General features: G+C 39.5%; 1 protein-coding gene across 1 annotated transcript; it reads right to left on the bottom strand.

Moving 5' to 3' along the window:
• Positions 1-12,537: 12,537 nt before the first annotated feature.
• xkr9 (XK, Kell blood group complex subunit-related family, member 9) lies at positions 12,538-15,016 on the bottom strand. The gene is made up of 3 exons (XM_059327203.1): positions 14,281-15,016; positions 13,765-13,973; positions 12,538-13,689 (listed from the first exon to the last, which is right to left on the bottom strand). The coding sequence occupies exons 1-3, from the start codon at positions 14,595-14,597 to the stop codon at positions 13,061-13,063; spliced, it is 1,155 nt and encodes a 384-aa protein (XP_059183186.1). The 5' UTR covers positions 14,598-15,016; the 3' UTR covers positions 12,538-13,060.
• Positions 15,017-16,324: the final 1,308 nt, after the last annotated feature.

Below are 16,324 nucleotides of genomic sequence, written 5' to 3'. Positions count from 1 at the left end.
CCGAAGTTACACAACCCATGGGAAAACAATCAACAAAGCTTTAAACTTTAAAAACAAAAACTTGCACAAAAAATTTAATGCAAACTAACATCTTTATCAACATTATATGATGCAAAAATGAACCACAATCTGGTTTACCTGTCCCTATCACAGATCCACTGTGTTGAAACTGACTCTAATTGTACTCCAGTCTGGTGGCAAGAGGAAGCTTCCACTGTTCTTTCCTGTAATTTCGAGCTTACCCTGAGATGAAAATGGGAGCGGGATTGTGGGAAATGACAGATGCGGCTCGGGAGGGCCATTGAAGAGGTCATATGTCATCACGGGGTCGCACACGCCCTTTGAGCCGGGGCTGAGAGGGGAAGATAGGGGGTCGCCTTCCCACACTACCTGGGGAAGAGACGAAGCCTGGGAATGCAGCTAACCCTAACCTGACTGACTCCGCTCACCTGTCAGTGTGGTCAGTGTGGATTTATGTTGGCCAGTCTGGCTGGCTCTGAGCATCTGTCTCTCTGTCTCACTCCAAAAAATTCTGTATCATGTACACTTTCTCCGTCATGTCTGCCTCGTTAAAGAGGAAGCAAACCTCTTGTACTGTACGTTTATCAAACATTACACCATAAATCATCACCATCATCAACGCCATGTTCCTCCGCCTGGTATGTCCTGCCAGCGTTAGAGTTTCTGACAGACCGGCGCCTGCACTATATTTAATCTCTGTCTTTCTTCCTCTCTCCCCGTCTCTTGCAATGTGTGTGCGAGGGAGAGGAAGAGAGTGAGAGGAGCTCGGGACCAAGTGTGTGTGATTTTAATAGCCGTCGGTTACCTGCTCACACATGATACCCCTCCAGCCTGCTTGGGCAGATGGCTATTACTTTCCAGTTGTGAAAATCAAGCTTATACAAACACAGGCAAGACTGAGACGCACTGGACCAAGTGTAGTATCCCTCTGATAGATAGTATTAGTGTGTGTGTGCATGTGTGTGTGTTGTGATGAGGGCTGATTCTCTGGCGTCTGTCATGCGCAGCCTATCCTGTGGAAATCATTAAGTAGGAGCACTAGGCCGTCACTTCCTGGCAAAGCATGCGAGTGAGATGAAGAGCTTTATCACTTTCCAGGACAGGTGGGAACATTATTGAAGGGAGGACAGTATTAGTGTTGGAACGGAATCAAAAGTGAAAAGTCATTAGATGGCTTTGCGTTTGTTTAAAATAATTTAGGGCTTTTTATTTTGTCAAAAATTTGAATTTAAATATCATTTTAGATGCTGACTTTTTTAACCATTAAAAAATATAAATACTAATAATAAATAAGACATGTGGCAGTGCAGTCTTTTAAATTTGCACATCTTCTGCTGCCAATGCAAAACTAAGTCACACATTTCTAAATCTATACAGCTCACACAGCTTTGATTTGTAGACATCCAGCAACAGCCAACTGTAATTTTCCGGTTTCATTAATTGTGGCCACTTCATTTTAGGTATGAAATCTGAACTTCTCGCTATCTTGAAACTCAATAGTCCTTTTAGTGTCAAGGTTGGCCCTGTCCTGCTGCCTTTCTCATGGAATCTGCCGTCATGTGACTTGCCCCCACTGTCCCAAACCGCCGGGGTTATTGATCACTCGCTGTTTTGAGTGAGACATTTACTGTAGGCCATATTGCTGCACACTGGAGAGCTGCGCAAGGATCACTTCTTTTCTGTACACTCAATCAATAGATAATATTGTGGTAAATTATTCAGCCTCTTCGACATGTTAACCATGTACTGTTTAAATTATAATAATAATAATAATAATTCTATTTTTCCTAGAAAATGAAGTGACATTCAGTGATATTATATTGGTTACCTTCATTATATGTTATCTTGTATATCTTGTTATATCTTTTAATTATAATATTTAATAATCAAGTCAATGGGTCTAATACAAAAATTAAGATGAAATAAAAATTACATTAATATATTGATAAATTATTTCCAAACAAATAAAATAGTAGTTATTGCAATTTACACTCTTTCAGTTTGACTGTGGAACGTTTTATATCATGATTATATATATATATTTCTTATATTATAACTTTCGGACATTTTACTTTAAAACAATTTTTAAAATTTGATCTTATATTACGGCGTCTTTCTATTCTGTAATAATTACAAGCATTGTGTTGATACCTATTAATTATATTCGGAGCTTTAAAAACTGATCGTTATGGCTGAAAGAAAAGTATTAATTCTACATTTTTCTCTTTCAATGTTAATTTTGATTTTCTCTGTCAATGTTCGGCACAAGAAAAAAAATATATCTGTTATTTTTCTGTCCGTTTTCTTCTAAATTATTTAGGTTATGAATTATCAGTTTCTGTATTTCCGGTTATCGCTTATAAACAAAAAAAAATAGATTTTTAGAGCGGTGCATGTCATTTTTCTGTCCGTGGAAGTAAAATAGGTTTCAGGATTATTGTCTTAAAGCTGTTTATACTCTAAACGATTCATTAAAAACTTCATTAGGTAAAGGGCAGTTTGCTTTCAGAGCGCTGGCCGCTCGGCTAATTAGTGCGGAGTGGTGATGGAGGTAATGAGGCCGGATCAGGTGTCTCTGTGACCGCTGGCCTCTCGCTCAGACACGGGCAGCCAGCGACTGGAAGGCCGGGGCCTCGTCAACCTCGGAGGTGGACTTCCATGTACATATACCGCCATCTACCGGCCAGATATCAGCCAGTGGGTTGCGTTGCATAGCAATTTCCAGCTGTATAAAATGACTCATAACGTACTAATTTGAAAATTTCAACATTAAAATTGTTTAGATGCTGGATTCAAATAATATACTGGCCTACTTTATATATTTATTATTGCACAAGGGGATATAATAGAGATTTCATACCCACCTTATTTGTTTTTAATCATCATTCAGTAAACATAAGTGTGAATAATCCTAACTTTGCATTATTTTCCCTAATAAAACAATTTAAAAAATATAATAAAACTTGACTAAACGAGTAATTACCTAATTACTAAAAACTATAGAAGTCAGCCCGATGTGAGCAAAAGTCGTAAGTGACCATTCTGATCATAGGTTTCACTTTCTTGACAGTAGTAATAATAATAGGCCTAATAATAACAATAATAATAATAATACCTTTATTTATGTAGCACTCTAAAGCAAGGTTACAAAGTGTCTCATGTAATACATGACATAAATCAATATAAAGATAAGTAATCATGCAAAATATATTTACAAATCAAGAATAGAGAAAATAAAACAGGAACACAGAAAATAATACACCACAAAAGTTGAAAATCTTGCATCCAAAAAGGATTTCTCCTCAACTGCAGCTGACAAGTCTGGAATTCTGGCCTTAGTAGTATCTAAAAACCTAAATCGTTTCAGAAAGGGTTAAGAACCACCACCACCATAATGTGAAAGGTTCATTTAGAGGAGCAAAGGGCCATTTAAGCAACATGTACACAAGCCAAAAATCCTGAACAGAGCTTATAATAATGCAGAAACTATGTGTGTGCTTGTGTGTGTTCGTATGGGGAAATCCCACATGTGCCTGCTTGAACTCGGAGCCCTCTCTGGGTATATATGGTCGAGCCCGGCTTGGACAGGACCCTTGGGTGGCATAAAGTTTACTTTTGCTTCACACGGTTCATAAAATAATCAATAACAATCATAAGTCAAAGTCAGCGCTCCTATCGCAGAATAATTTGTTAATATTGGGACACAGGGGAGTGTTTGTTTGAGTTCCCCGTTGTCCTTTTAACTCACGAGGCACTTCACACTTGAATTTCATCCAGCTCAAGTAGATGTCTGTAAAACAGCACTTGTATCATTTCCACCATGCTGGTCAACTTTCACCCAACATCACCTCTGACCGCACTCCTCTATCTGAAAGCTTCATAAACTTTCCACAGATTTCTCCAACAACATAAACTCTGAAACATGTTTGGCGCAAATTATAGTGTGTGATTCCTCTGGCATGGGCAGCATACAAAATAAACTGCCTCTAATTGTGATGCTTTGACCATCTTCCCCCTGACTGTTGTTTAGCTTGGCGGCTGCCTGGGGCTTTGTGGTTTCAACTCGAATAGCTCAGTCGGTGTCAGAGGGAGAACACATTATTATTCTCGCTGCCCGCTACACTGCACATGCTAATAAGGGAGGACCACTGGGATGTTAAAGAGAAAAAAAAAAGAAACGGGGGAGACGGTGATGTCATCAGTGGGCTTTATCTGAGTTAGGATCTGAGGGGGGTGTAGTTTCCTCTGGTGGAGACTCTGGGGCCCAGGAGTGAACCCGTGGCTTTGCCAGGGAGCCTGTTTAAGGAGATTACTCAGTCACCACACCTTTGTTGCATTATGGGCCGGAGTGAAAGGCCGTGCACTGTGGACATCCCAACGAGACGCCATACTGACATTTTCTTGACACCCAAATCCACATGGACAGACACCAGCATTCATCTGAGCCCTGTTCTGCATTTCTGTCTTCATCTCTTTTACTCCTGCAGGAGTTTCCCTGCCTAGGAGAGAACTTAACTAATCATCTGAGACCTGCTTAATTCTCAATCAGTCATTAAATGTTTGATCACAGTACAGCTAGTGCAGCATTGTATCAGTTGCACTGCATTAAATGTTCATGGCAGACTCATGAAATCAGATAAAACTAAAGACTACCTCATACAGTACATTGGTGGTCGACTCATACAGTATATGTGATCAGATCCAATGTCCTGAACAAATTACAATTACAAAGATGAGAAAGACACACTTTGAAAAAAATGGGATACCCTCTTAGGAATTATTGCAAACCCACAATTGAATTAAGTCATTTCCTCATGGTCTGGTAAAGACATGGCTGAAGTCCTCAGTTACTCTCTGCATCCTCAATATTTTAGAGGTATGAAGTGATGACCTTGGTCACGTCTAGACTACAAGCAGTGGCAAAACGCAGTACATGTTTGGTCATAATATGACGTGTGTTTTACAACAAGAAATATGCCATAAAAATGTAGAATGTGTGTGAGAGCAGCTTTTAAATTTGCAGTTACAACCAAATGGAGCCAAAAAAGGGAAAGTCAAACCACAGTGCACTCTGGCTATGTAGTTAGCTACTGCAATCTGGCTTTGTGTTGCTGCCCATGTCTGCATTAACTACACTCTGGTTTGGTAATCTGTACACTGAAAGAGTGCCACAGAAAGACAGCCAACTAGAAAGCTGAGGCAAGGAAGCTATCACGTTCAAGCCAGTTGGTAAAATAGCCATGGCTAGCCTTAGCTAACGCTAAAACTGCTTTTACATATTGAGTTGATATTAGCTGTTGTCTTTGAATGGGAAAATATGCATTTTAAGGAACTATTATCATGGTATTAAATTAGTCAATGTATTTAAAAAATGAAGCTGTCACTTAATCCAAAAATGGAGAGAGAAAAAAAATCAGCTATGGTCCTGCTTAAGCTAACTAGCTATATGTATCTATGTTCCCAGGGCCCTATACACTAGCGAATGTGGAGGTGCCTTAAACCTGCATTCTTTGTAATGGCCAGCAGGGGGCAACTCCACTGGTTGAAAAAATAAGTCAATTTGTATGTAAGTCAATAGGAATATGATTCTGCTTCTCTCTTGATTTTTTATTACCTCAGTAAACATTCTCATAAGTTTATGGTCTCAATTGTTGGTTTCAAGTCTTCCTCAACACAGCATAATGTTCATCATGTAAATCATGGTCCCATTTAGAGTAAAGTAGATTTCCAGCAGGGTATGCTTGAGGGTGTTATTACTGTATGATTGATAGGTCAATCAGTTTTTACTTCATCAAAGTCTGTCACATTTTGGTCACTTAAATATGTACTCTATTCATTTAGAAGAATGTTTCTCCCTTGCTAACAAATTTAGCCAGCTAGTGCTAGTGTTAGCTGATGATGTAGAATCACTCTAGCACCAATCTGTTCTGTGCATTTACCAGTTGCAAAAAAACAAACAATATAGCAATAATATATGAACTACTAGTGCTTACAATGGCTAACCTCGCTACTGCTAACCCCACCACATGAAATAACAATTTCCTGACTTGTTAAACTGGAACATGGTCAACTTGAACACCATTTCCAGCTCCCTCTTCCAATTCCTAATATAAATGGAATGCAGCAGTTTAATATTCTGTTAACACACATTAACCCTCCGACTGTGTTCGGGTTATATTTGAGTTGGGGAATATAAGACCTTGGGAATATAGGACCCTGGGAACATGGGAATGCCCCGCAAATAGCTGCCATCACTTGACACTATTGGAATTCGATTTGATGCAGTTAAACTACCTTTAACACATATCTAATTATATTAAATTATAAATTCATCTGTTATATTAATTGAAATAAGTATAAACAACGCACAGAAAGATAGACACCTAGACAATAAGAGATAGCCTACGTTTAACTCCAGTATAAGCTATAAATAATTGGGTTAATGGGTTTTCTCTTAAACCAAGAAAAAAACTGAAGAATATGTTTTGGTGGCGCTTTGTAGCAAGTATTTTGTATGTTCTGTGGTCTGTTACACAGTGTACTAATCAGCCGAAAAACTTTCTTCTGAGGTTCTTGCTTTCTGCTTTGTGCATTAAGCGCAAACTTGGGGTAAACTTTACACTTATTTCCCATGGCAGTAGAGGTGTGAGGGTGACAGTCTGAGACTCGGGCTGATCCTGGTGGGCGGGGGAGTTCCACAGAGTATTCCAGCCACACAGAGCCTGATTTTATTGCCCTGATAAAACGTCCTCCAGGGTAATCGTGTCAGGCAGTTGCCCCTTTTCATGCCCACACTGCAACGGCACCACAAGAGACCGGAGAAAAAAATACTTGGCCCAAAATGCGTTTTATGGACATTTCCCCGTTCACTGCAGATGGGTTAAATATTACATCAAAGCGTCTTTAATGTTTCACAGAACCTCTCATATTTCTCCTCGGTATCAAGTTCAAAACTGGTGCGGGCTGCATTTTTACAGTAGATTTAATGGATCAATGTCCATAATCACATTAGCACTGGCTTAACATATAACAAATTTCACCGTACCAGCATCAAAGACTTGACCTCTTGTTATAATCAGGCATAGCATCTTTTCCTCCACTCAAGATCTGTGCGCCTTCTGATACTGGGAGAAACAGAAAATTGTCAAGGGGGTGATAAGCTGTAGTGTACGCAGCTCAGAGAGTAGCTGCATGAGAGAAAAACATTTGTCCCTCATAGTCACACAGTCACAGATGCTTTGTGCAACTCCTCACTGTTTTCATGGATAACGCTGATAATCCTCTCCTTCTCCGGCTCTTGTTCAACAGAGAATCTGTGCCAAAATAAAACATTTCTTTTTAAAAACTCCACACTACCAGAAACTTTCACTCCTAAAGGCAAAGGATAGAGGGTGGTTAAACTGAGATATTTTTGTGAAAGAAAAAGAAAGCATGATGTATGATGTCTGAGTAAGAAATACCACGACAGGCTTCACTCAGCACTTCCCGTACGAGGCCAACAGGCCATCAATGAATAATACAGATTAGCAAAAAATTCAAACAGACAAACTGCAGACAAACTAGAATTGATGGCTTCCACTGAACCACTCAAAGAACAGCCCATGACGTAAAAGGAAAAACATGTCGGGTTCCCCTCGGCCAGGTTAATCAAGACAAGCTTCCCCTGCAAAAAGACGAGTGTGTGTTTGTGTGTGTGTGATTGCAGCCCAGTGCTTTTCATGTGTATGTATGTGTGAACCCATTTCTCATTCATAATATGCAATCTTATTTTACGGCTGATTGTATTTGCCATACATAGGCTGTATGCATGAGGTCCTTGCCCATATTCCTCAACCCAGCACAGCATAAATAAACAGGAACACTCTATAATCCATCATCCTGTGTGCTGTGGGAGCGTGCCCAACACAAACATGGCTTCTGTTTTCTATCTGTGTGAAAGAGACTGTGTGTGAGGGCTAGGATGGGTAGCACTATTATGTTAGTGCTTAGTCCATGACTGTGAAACATAAACCGGCTGTGCTAAATGAGGATTATACAAATGAGCTTCCTCTTTACTCTTTGTTTCTGTGTCCCACTGTCTGGACAAGATGCAGAGTGGATAGTACACTTTCTTTAATTACTCCCACAATTCTTTGAAGTCCTTTTAAGATGAGTTTGAAAAGGGCTCATGATATGTTAAGATGACATGTTGGTAAGAAAGTGGCTTTTATTCATTTATTTTGTATTATTTAGCAATCAAGAACTGTTTGTGAATTAATTTTGCAGATAAAATAATCCTTTACAGTATGTCAAACTAACATTGTACTGGTAAGACCAAGGCTGGATCCATGGGCTGGCTGGGAATATCTGTAAGCAGGAGAGGATTAATTACCACACTTTGCTTCCTCAGCAAGTATTGTTCAATTCCTAAATAGTACCAAACACCAACTGCCCCAAATGGAGAATAGAATTGGACTGGCTGAGTGTTCTCAGTGGATATTTGAGGGTAATAAAAATTGTAGAGCCTTTTCATGCCACTGAACCTGTGTATATTGGGTACATTTTTGCTGCCAGTCACCTAATGTTATCATGTTGTTAGTTGACAATGAGTAAAAGGTCAGTTGGCCCCCACAAGAGACGGCTCAGTATGTACAATATGTATGAATAAGGATGCACCGAAATTCATTATTATGAAAAGTGCAAATAATGTGATGAAAACAGGATTTTTAAATGCGAAGTTGCTTGTTATTATTCTGGAAAAGACAGCTATTATTGAGATGTCCATGCATCAGCCATTATGTTTCTTGTAATGATAAAACGTACAGTTTGAGGATATGGAAATAACTTTATAATGAATTATATGCCCATATTAAATCAATCTGACGCACAACAAAATAATTGACAACAAATTTTATGTTAGAAAATACAATATTTGCCCAATTTAACGTGACTTCTGATATAAACCACGCCAATTTCCAGTCTTCTATCTGAATACAGAGACAGGATTGTCACGAAATTTTGTACAGGTATTTGTGACTCCCGAAGTTGTGCAACTAATGGCATTCCCATAAGCTTTAGCTGTACTTTGTGTTAAGTGCTAATTAGCAATTTTAGCATGGCAAACTACAACTTTTATCATCTTTCTATTGGAACAAATCCCTGTTAGAAAATCTTGATTACATTTAATGGCGGTAGAATAAGAATAAAATCTTTGTGATGTTGGTCCAAATGTATTTATTGAATTGGTGAAACGGTCTTACTGGAGACATACTTGCTGTTACTGGCTGGAGGTTTTTACTAGAGCTCACACCAGAGAAGTCAACCGATTTAGAATTAAAGGATTTGCAGGATGTAAATAACAAACATGGCCACACTTCAGTAGGTTACAATATTCAAATATAGTGGATAGTAGCTTCTTAACTGCCTCTGCTACATTGTTTATTCTGAGATCACAGCACAAAAAGTGACAACAGAGCATATCACATATCATGGACGATATGTTGTCCATTAAATCAACCACGTCGAGAAAATGGTGAGTACTACTCTACACCGTCTCTACTGGTCATGTCTGCATTGCAGCTTGTGGACACTTAGTGTTAATTTCTGGCGACATGCACAACTATTGTTCCAAACAGATGCAGGACTCAGGCAGCCATCATGCACACATAAACACGTATTTAACAGCAGGTACATCTCCGGCCTTACAGTCTAATGCTTTTTTAATAATTATTTATTTCTGAGATTATACATTTCTATACAAATAAAAAAAAAATACATTTAATAGAGTGATAATAGAGTCCCCTTGAAGTCCCAGAGAATAAAGATACCTAAAGCTCATTCTCTCTCTGACTGGTTACTGTGGGTAATTGGTGCCTTATGTCAGATTTATGGCAACAACTGACCTCATCCACAATATTTTCTGCTTAAGCCTAGATTGACTTCCCCGTTGCAGTTCCTGTCATACTACACCAACAGCTACTCTGGAGCAGAAAGCCATATAGTAACAATGGTGGGGCTATTGTACCCAGCATAATGCACTTTACAATATCCTCATTCATTGCATGAGGACTTTATTTACAGAGCCCCTTGGGTAACGCAATGCCATGCTCTGATCACACACCAGCCCACTGCATGTAATTATCCTCAGCCTGCTCTCCAATCTGTCACTGCCCAAACTCATTTGTAAGAGTGCATGTACAGTGATTAAAGAAACTTCTGTGCCATTGCAAAAAGAAAGGGAGGGGGGGTTTCTATCACTCCCCTCCTCCTTCTCCTCCTCCTCCTCCACATTCGGGGAAATCTCCAAGAACGAGGCGAAGCTGCCATGTCAGAGTGAGCCAGGCAGACGTGTACAGATCGCCAACATTGCTAATGCATCTGCGGCACTGCTGCAGCAGTCAAGTCATAATAATTAAAGACATACAACATCTCAGGACTTCATTAATCATGGTTTATATGGACTTTGAAGCCCTAATGAAAAACAGCCTGCCTTTCTGGGTTTATTGTGTCTATACAAATTGTGGGGATGGCGTACGCCAGGAATGCCCCCCTCCTGACCGGCTGTGCAGGATGTGGTGATGGAAAACAAAAAGATAAGATTTGGTGAAAAGCTAGTGATGGTTACAGAGAGGTCAAGGTTGTTTATACGGACACCGAGCGCCATTCAATCAGACAAAAGTGAGCTGCTGACAGTGGTGGACGAGTAAGTTGACACATCTTTGTGTTTGCACATTTGTCCCCATGTGTGAGCACCCAGTGGTTTCTGTCCTTGGAGAAGCAAAATAAAGGCCTGCAGCGCTTCAGAGATCCATCTTGCACTGTCACGTATCATCATCTTTGATTTGCTATTAGTTTCTCAGATTCTCACCATGCTCTCCAGCCCTTCTTGGAGGTGCATTACAGCGAGATCAGAGTGAGAGATTACTGGATAAAGCTCTCAGTGCCAGAAGTGGAAATTACAGAGAGGTTGTCAACGCCAGAGTTCTCTCTGCTTGTTTTCTCCTACAGAGAGGGAGGTAATGCTTTACTCACCACGTTTCATCCCAATGGCTTGTGACTGTTCCCTGGCAGTGCTATCAGGGGGTGAGTCACAGCCAAAAGTATGTGTAGCTCAAAAAAGCAAAGGAAGACAGAGAGGGACTTAGGACTCCAGCCTGGGACACATGCATCTTCTCCCAATAAAAGTCCCTTTGGCAGGTTTACATCGCATTAGTCTACTGAATCCAAGGAAATATACAGTGGTAGGGAGAGAGGGGAGCATCCATCATCTGAAATTCAACAGATGAAGTCATTTTATTTTCTCCCTAATGATGTGTCCTGCCTACAGGTGCAGTGGTGCATTATCCTCCCTTTAGTTCCAAAGGTAAACTATCAGGATATATCCATCTAATGCTATTTATGTGGAACAAATTGTTGTTATCTTTAAATATATTGATAAATTGAATAAATAATAGTCAAAGTCTGTCTGCTGCAGCTCCACTGTAAGACTGAATTCTGTGTGGTAACTACCTCGCAGTGATTCATTTCCTCTCCAACACAAGTTCCTCACTTAAATTTGTCATTTTATGGAGTGCTTCTGACAGAGCACAACTGACAGATGAAAGTTAAAGTGGCCCCTTGGAGTAAACAAGTCAAAAAGCTCTGAGTTTGGCTGAATTAAAGGAAGAGAGGGGGAGAGATGGGGAAAGGCTGCGTTTATTTGAGAGCCAACAACCATGGTGCTCTCTGGACCCTGTGGTTTGTCAGCGTTCCTCCCAGGTGAGCTCACACTGGGCCAGTCGACCACGGCATCCTCAGCTCTACGGTTTGACTCACACTATATTTTTGCTGGTAGTCAAAACAAAATTAGCACAGGTTTGTTATTTCTAGTTAGCTCATCCATGACTCCTGTGTTCATAATTTCTGAGGAGAAGACATGTTTTAGTTGCCACCTTTGAGTTTCTAAGGATTACGAGATCAAAGTAGTAGCTGATATTTATAATACTTTAATTTAAGGTTAATGAGATGATGTTGGTGGTTTTACAGCAGGAGAAGCGATATTTAAGTCTATGCTGGTGAGCATTTGTTCTGCTGGATTACCAGGAGAGCTTTAATCTTTTTCTGGTTTTGTCAAATTGTACCTGATCCTGCAATTTAGCTCATCTTAGGGGATCAATTAAGCATTGTGTTATCATTTGTCATTATCATTAAGCTGAAGATTCATTTTAGGGAAGAATATAGGTGAAATGAGTCAGAAAAAGGACCAGAATATGAGGTTGGGGGGGAAGCAATTAACAGTAATTCCAACCACCTAATTAAAGAATAATATAAATCATACAATTACTTGCATTATTTTTTCATCTGGATAAGGTAGTAGTACCAAACCAAACTTTGTAAAGTTTAACCTAGACAATAACGCCACCTTGTGGTCCACATGTGTGTTGCGAGCTAAAACAAAGAATCTCTCCATAGCCACTGAATAAGTATCCTGTAGAGGTGATTTTAAACTGTATATAAGTCCCTGGTTCCAAACCATACATAAAAATAGAATACATAGAATTCAGTATTCAGGCTTTTTATTTACAAAAACAAAAGTTTGAATATACAATATACTGTACAGTTTCCAATTTAATATATTTCATAAATAATTAGTAAATTACCACATTCTGTTTTATTCTTGTTTTAGACAACATCCAAACTTTTTTGGATTCAGGGTTGTAAACTTGACTGTATGTTAAAGTTCTGACAGCAAGAAGGTTTGAAGAAAAACAGAGAAAGCAGCTTGCAAGTATAAATATAACATTTATGCTTATTGTGCCTTTGTGAAATTATTTTGACGAAAATAAATAGAGTTTGGATTTGATTACATTACATTTAATGGATAGTTTTGGTTGCAGTGATATATAACATCTAGGAGTTAATGCCAGCCGTCCATTAGGATTAATAAATTATTACTTTTTATAGATATAATAACAATAAATATTTAATTCAACTACAATTTTATTAAAATAACAATAAACAGACACTCAACTATATTGCATTTAAGTATTTAACTTCCATAACCAGGCTTGGAAATCGATCATCAAGGCTGTAAGAAGTTCCTTATTCTCCTTGTGACCTCTGCTTCGTTCCCCAGGCCGTCCACCTCGTCTGCCTCTCGCCACTTCTCTCTGGGATGCAAGAGGAGGTAGTAGAGCACGAGACACACCAGCCCCAGCACCGAACCTCCAAAGATTAAACCACTGACCGTCAGCAGAAACGTGGCCATCTGCAGCTCTGGCTTCAACAAGGCCAGCAGTGAAGGAGCCATAATGTTTATGAAAGTATAGAAAGAGTAGTAGATGATCATAGCCACTTTGGTGCCCTGTCCTTTCACGTTAAAAAAGGTGAAGGTGAGGATGACGCCGATGACTGCTCGGTACAGGAACTCAAGCCTTCTGGATGAGCAGAAGCTGGTCTGAAGCACATGTGTCCAGATTGTACCCAGCAGCCAGAGGACGGTGAGGGCTATAGCGCTGTAGGGGCTCAAAACGAGGAGGAGGGTGTAACTGAGGATGTGGCTGGTGATGGTGCAGAGTTTGTAGAGGAGGTAGACTGCTGTGGGGATGCCAGAGGGCATCTCCATCATGTGGGGGAGGGATCTGCGCAGGCAGCGACGATAGTCAACCAGGGCCCAGGCAACGTTAAAGAAGGAGAACGCCATGGATAAATCTAAAAGAAATGGACAGACACTATAAAAAATGATACAGAAAATGCATAAATATCTCACTTTTTGTCTCTACTTACACTGCATGATTGAGCATTCATTGTGGCCCATCACTATGTATAGCTGCAGAAGGAGTTGGGGGACACTCTCCAGGAAAGCCTCAAACAGTTTGAGCATGCTCAGATCAGTAGCCAGGCAGAACAGCTTATGGTGAGCATCTTTCCTCTCTTCCTCTGTGCAGGAGTTCGTCCAAACCACTTTAAAGCCATTTTTCAGCAGGTGATAATACCTAGCAACAGATCAAACACAATAAAGTCAAACAGATTGTTGCTACCACTTGTTGCAATACATTTCTTAGTATTTTGCTGCTGCACAGACGATGATGTATTTGCAAAGCTTTCATCATGCAGCACACTAAGGCTTAAATGTGGTTATTCCAGTCTGCACACTCCATAATACCATGCATTTGTACATGATTAGCATACTGCACATTTTGAGTCACAGCATGCAGGCACTCCTTATTTTAAGCTACACAAGCATGCAGTTTTGCAGATATAATAGCATGGATCAGTGCAACACCTTTATGATAGTCATACCTGGTGAAGATTCCCATCCCAAATACGTGCAGGGCAGCGAGTCCACCTTTGTCCATGCCTGATATGGTTGTTTTCCCCTCAGCGTTGATTATAACATCATTCATATCGTCCCTGTACCAGGCATAGCTGAAGATTTGAGTCACCAGGAGCCCAGTTAGAACAAACACTACCGTCAGTCCAGACCACACATAATGTTCCTGCTGAAAATATTTCAGTGCCAGTCCGACATCTGTCCAAATGTCAAAAATATACAGGATCAGTCCGGCGATGGTTAATAACCATCGCAGTTTAGTGTACTGATTGTCCAACTGGGACATTTTTGTTATCAGCTGAAAAGTTCAACCAAAGGTTTCACTCTGTGATGAAGGTAGAAACGTGGTTGCTTTTTGTTCCGTTTTTCTTTGAAGGTTCTGTAGAAAAGCAGCTGTGGACAGTTTGGTGTTGGATCCCAGCAGTTCAGGTCCCATCGTGGTCAACCTATAGAAGCATGACAATGTGATAGAAGCAACACGTATCATGTTCTCATGACGGTGTTCTCATCATGTGCAAGCATTTTTGGTGAGGTCTTGTGCAGGTTAACCACAAGTCTTTTCTTATGACAGTACTGAAATGCTGCGTGACTACAGTCACCTGCTGTGTCACAGTGACCTTTAAACTCTATCATAAACACTTTATTATGTAGAGTACCGATAATGGCATACGTAATAGAAAAGCAATGACGTTATCAGCAGTAATGATTAAATAATACATGATGTTCTTTCTGAACTCTTATATAACATATTATGTATATAACACTTGTTATGTTAAGGCATTTTAAGACGTATTTACTGAATGACATAGCCTATCACTTCAATAAAATACAGCCATGCTTGTAATAATTTATTGAAAGAATCTTTATTTTCATTAAGTTCTTTCCAAATGAGCTCATATAAAAATCCCAATTTAATCACATTATGCCTTGAGTTACTCAATATATAAGCACATATAACCATAAACTGAACTTACCAGTTAGTCTGTTGTGTCCATGGTAGACAGCTGTGTCCAGTACAGAGGCAAACTCTTCTGTATGCAGCAGTTCTCTTTTTCTTTCCTTTACCCATGACAAGCTCCACCTCAGTGACAACACTAAACTAACAGTCATGATAGGAATGCAATTACATAATGGATCTTGTGCCTGTGTGCATGTAGGTGTCTGTGAGAAAGAGAACCTGGGTGACAGACCACACTTTAACGTGTCAAGACATTTTTTGGATGACTTACTGTAATCACCGGCCAGTCAGTGAAGAAATGTAATTCATAGGAAAACCCTGTACATATTGTTTCATTTTACAAGTGAAACACAGAGAGGTGTGTGTTCTGATTGCTGTGAACAGAAAGGGTGAGGTAACACACCTCTCACTGGGTTTCCTGTAATCTAAGGACTTACAATAAGTGTTGGAATATCTTTCTCTGAGATCAGGATCCCTGCTATGCACTTAATATCTTCAAACCACAAACAATATAAATCGAAAATACTGATTTATACTGATGTATAAAGTGTTGTAGCTTCTATATGTTATTGGCAATCAATTTTTAAGTTAAACTATATAACTTTTTGAAAGAAGACACAACCCATTGTTCCACTTACAAAATGAAAGTTTTATTAATAATTAATAAAACACACCCTTGTACTCAGTTCTCCCTTATTTGGTCTGGTATGGCCAATAGCTTATCGAGTTTCTTTTTAGGTGATATCACCTAGGAAATGTTACCATTTAAAGACATTACTGAGTAACTGACATCTGACTCTCAGGACAGTCGATAGATAGATAGATAGATAGATAGATAGATAGATAGATAGATAGATAGATAGATAGATAGATAGATAGATAGATAGATAGATAGATAGATAGATGTCCTTGAAGTACTTGTGTGTTCAATGACTGTAAGGCGCAGGGGATAAAATACTTTATAAATGTTCCGACCAACCCTTGGTACAGAGTGTAATGATCAAATGTGCCAACCTGTTTCTATGGCTGGCCGATCACCTTGCCAGAAATATTAA

The sequence above is a fragment of the Centropristis striata genome, chromosome 23 (assembly GCF_030273125.1).
Source record: "Centropristis striata isolate RG_2023a ecotype Rhode Island chromosome 23, C.striata_1.0, whole genome shotgun sequence".
Lineage (NCBI taxonomy): Eukaryota > Metazoa > Chordata > Actinopteri > Perciformes > Serranidae > Centropristis > Centropristis striata.
This window is presented reverse-complemented; position numbering and strand designations above follow the sequence as displayed.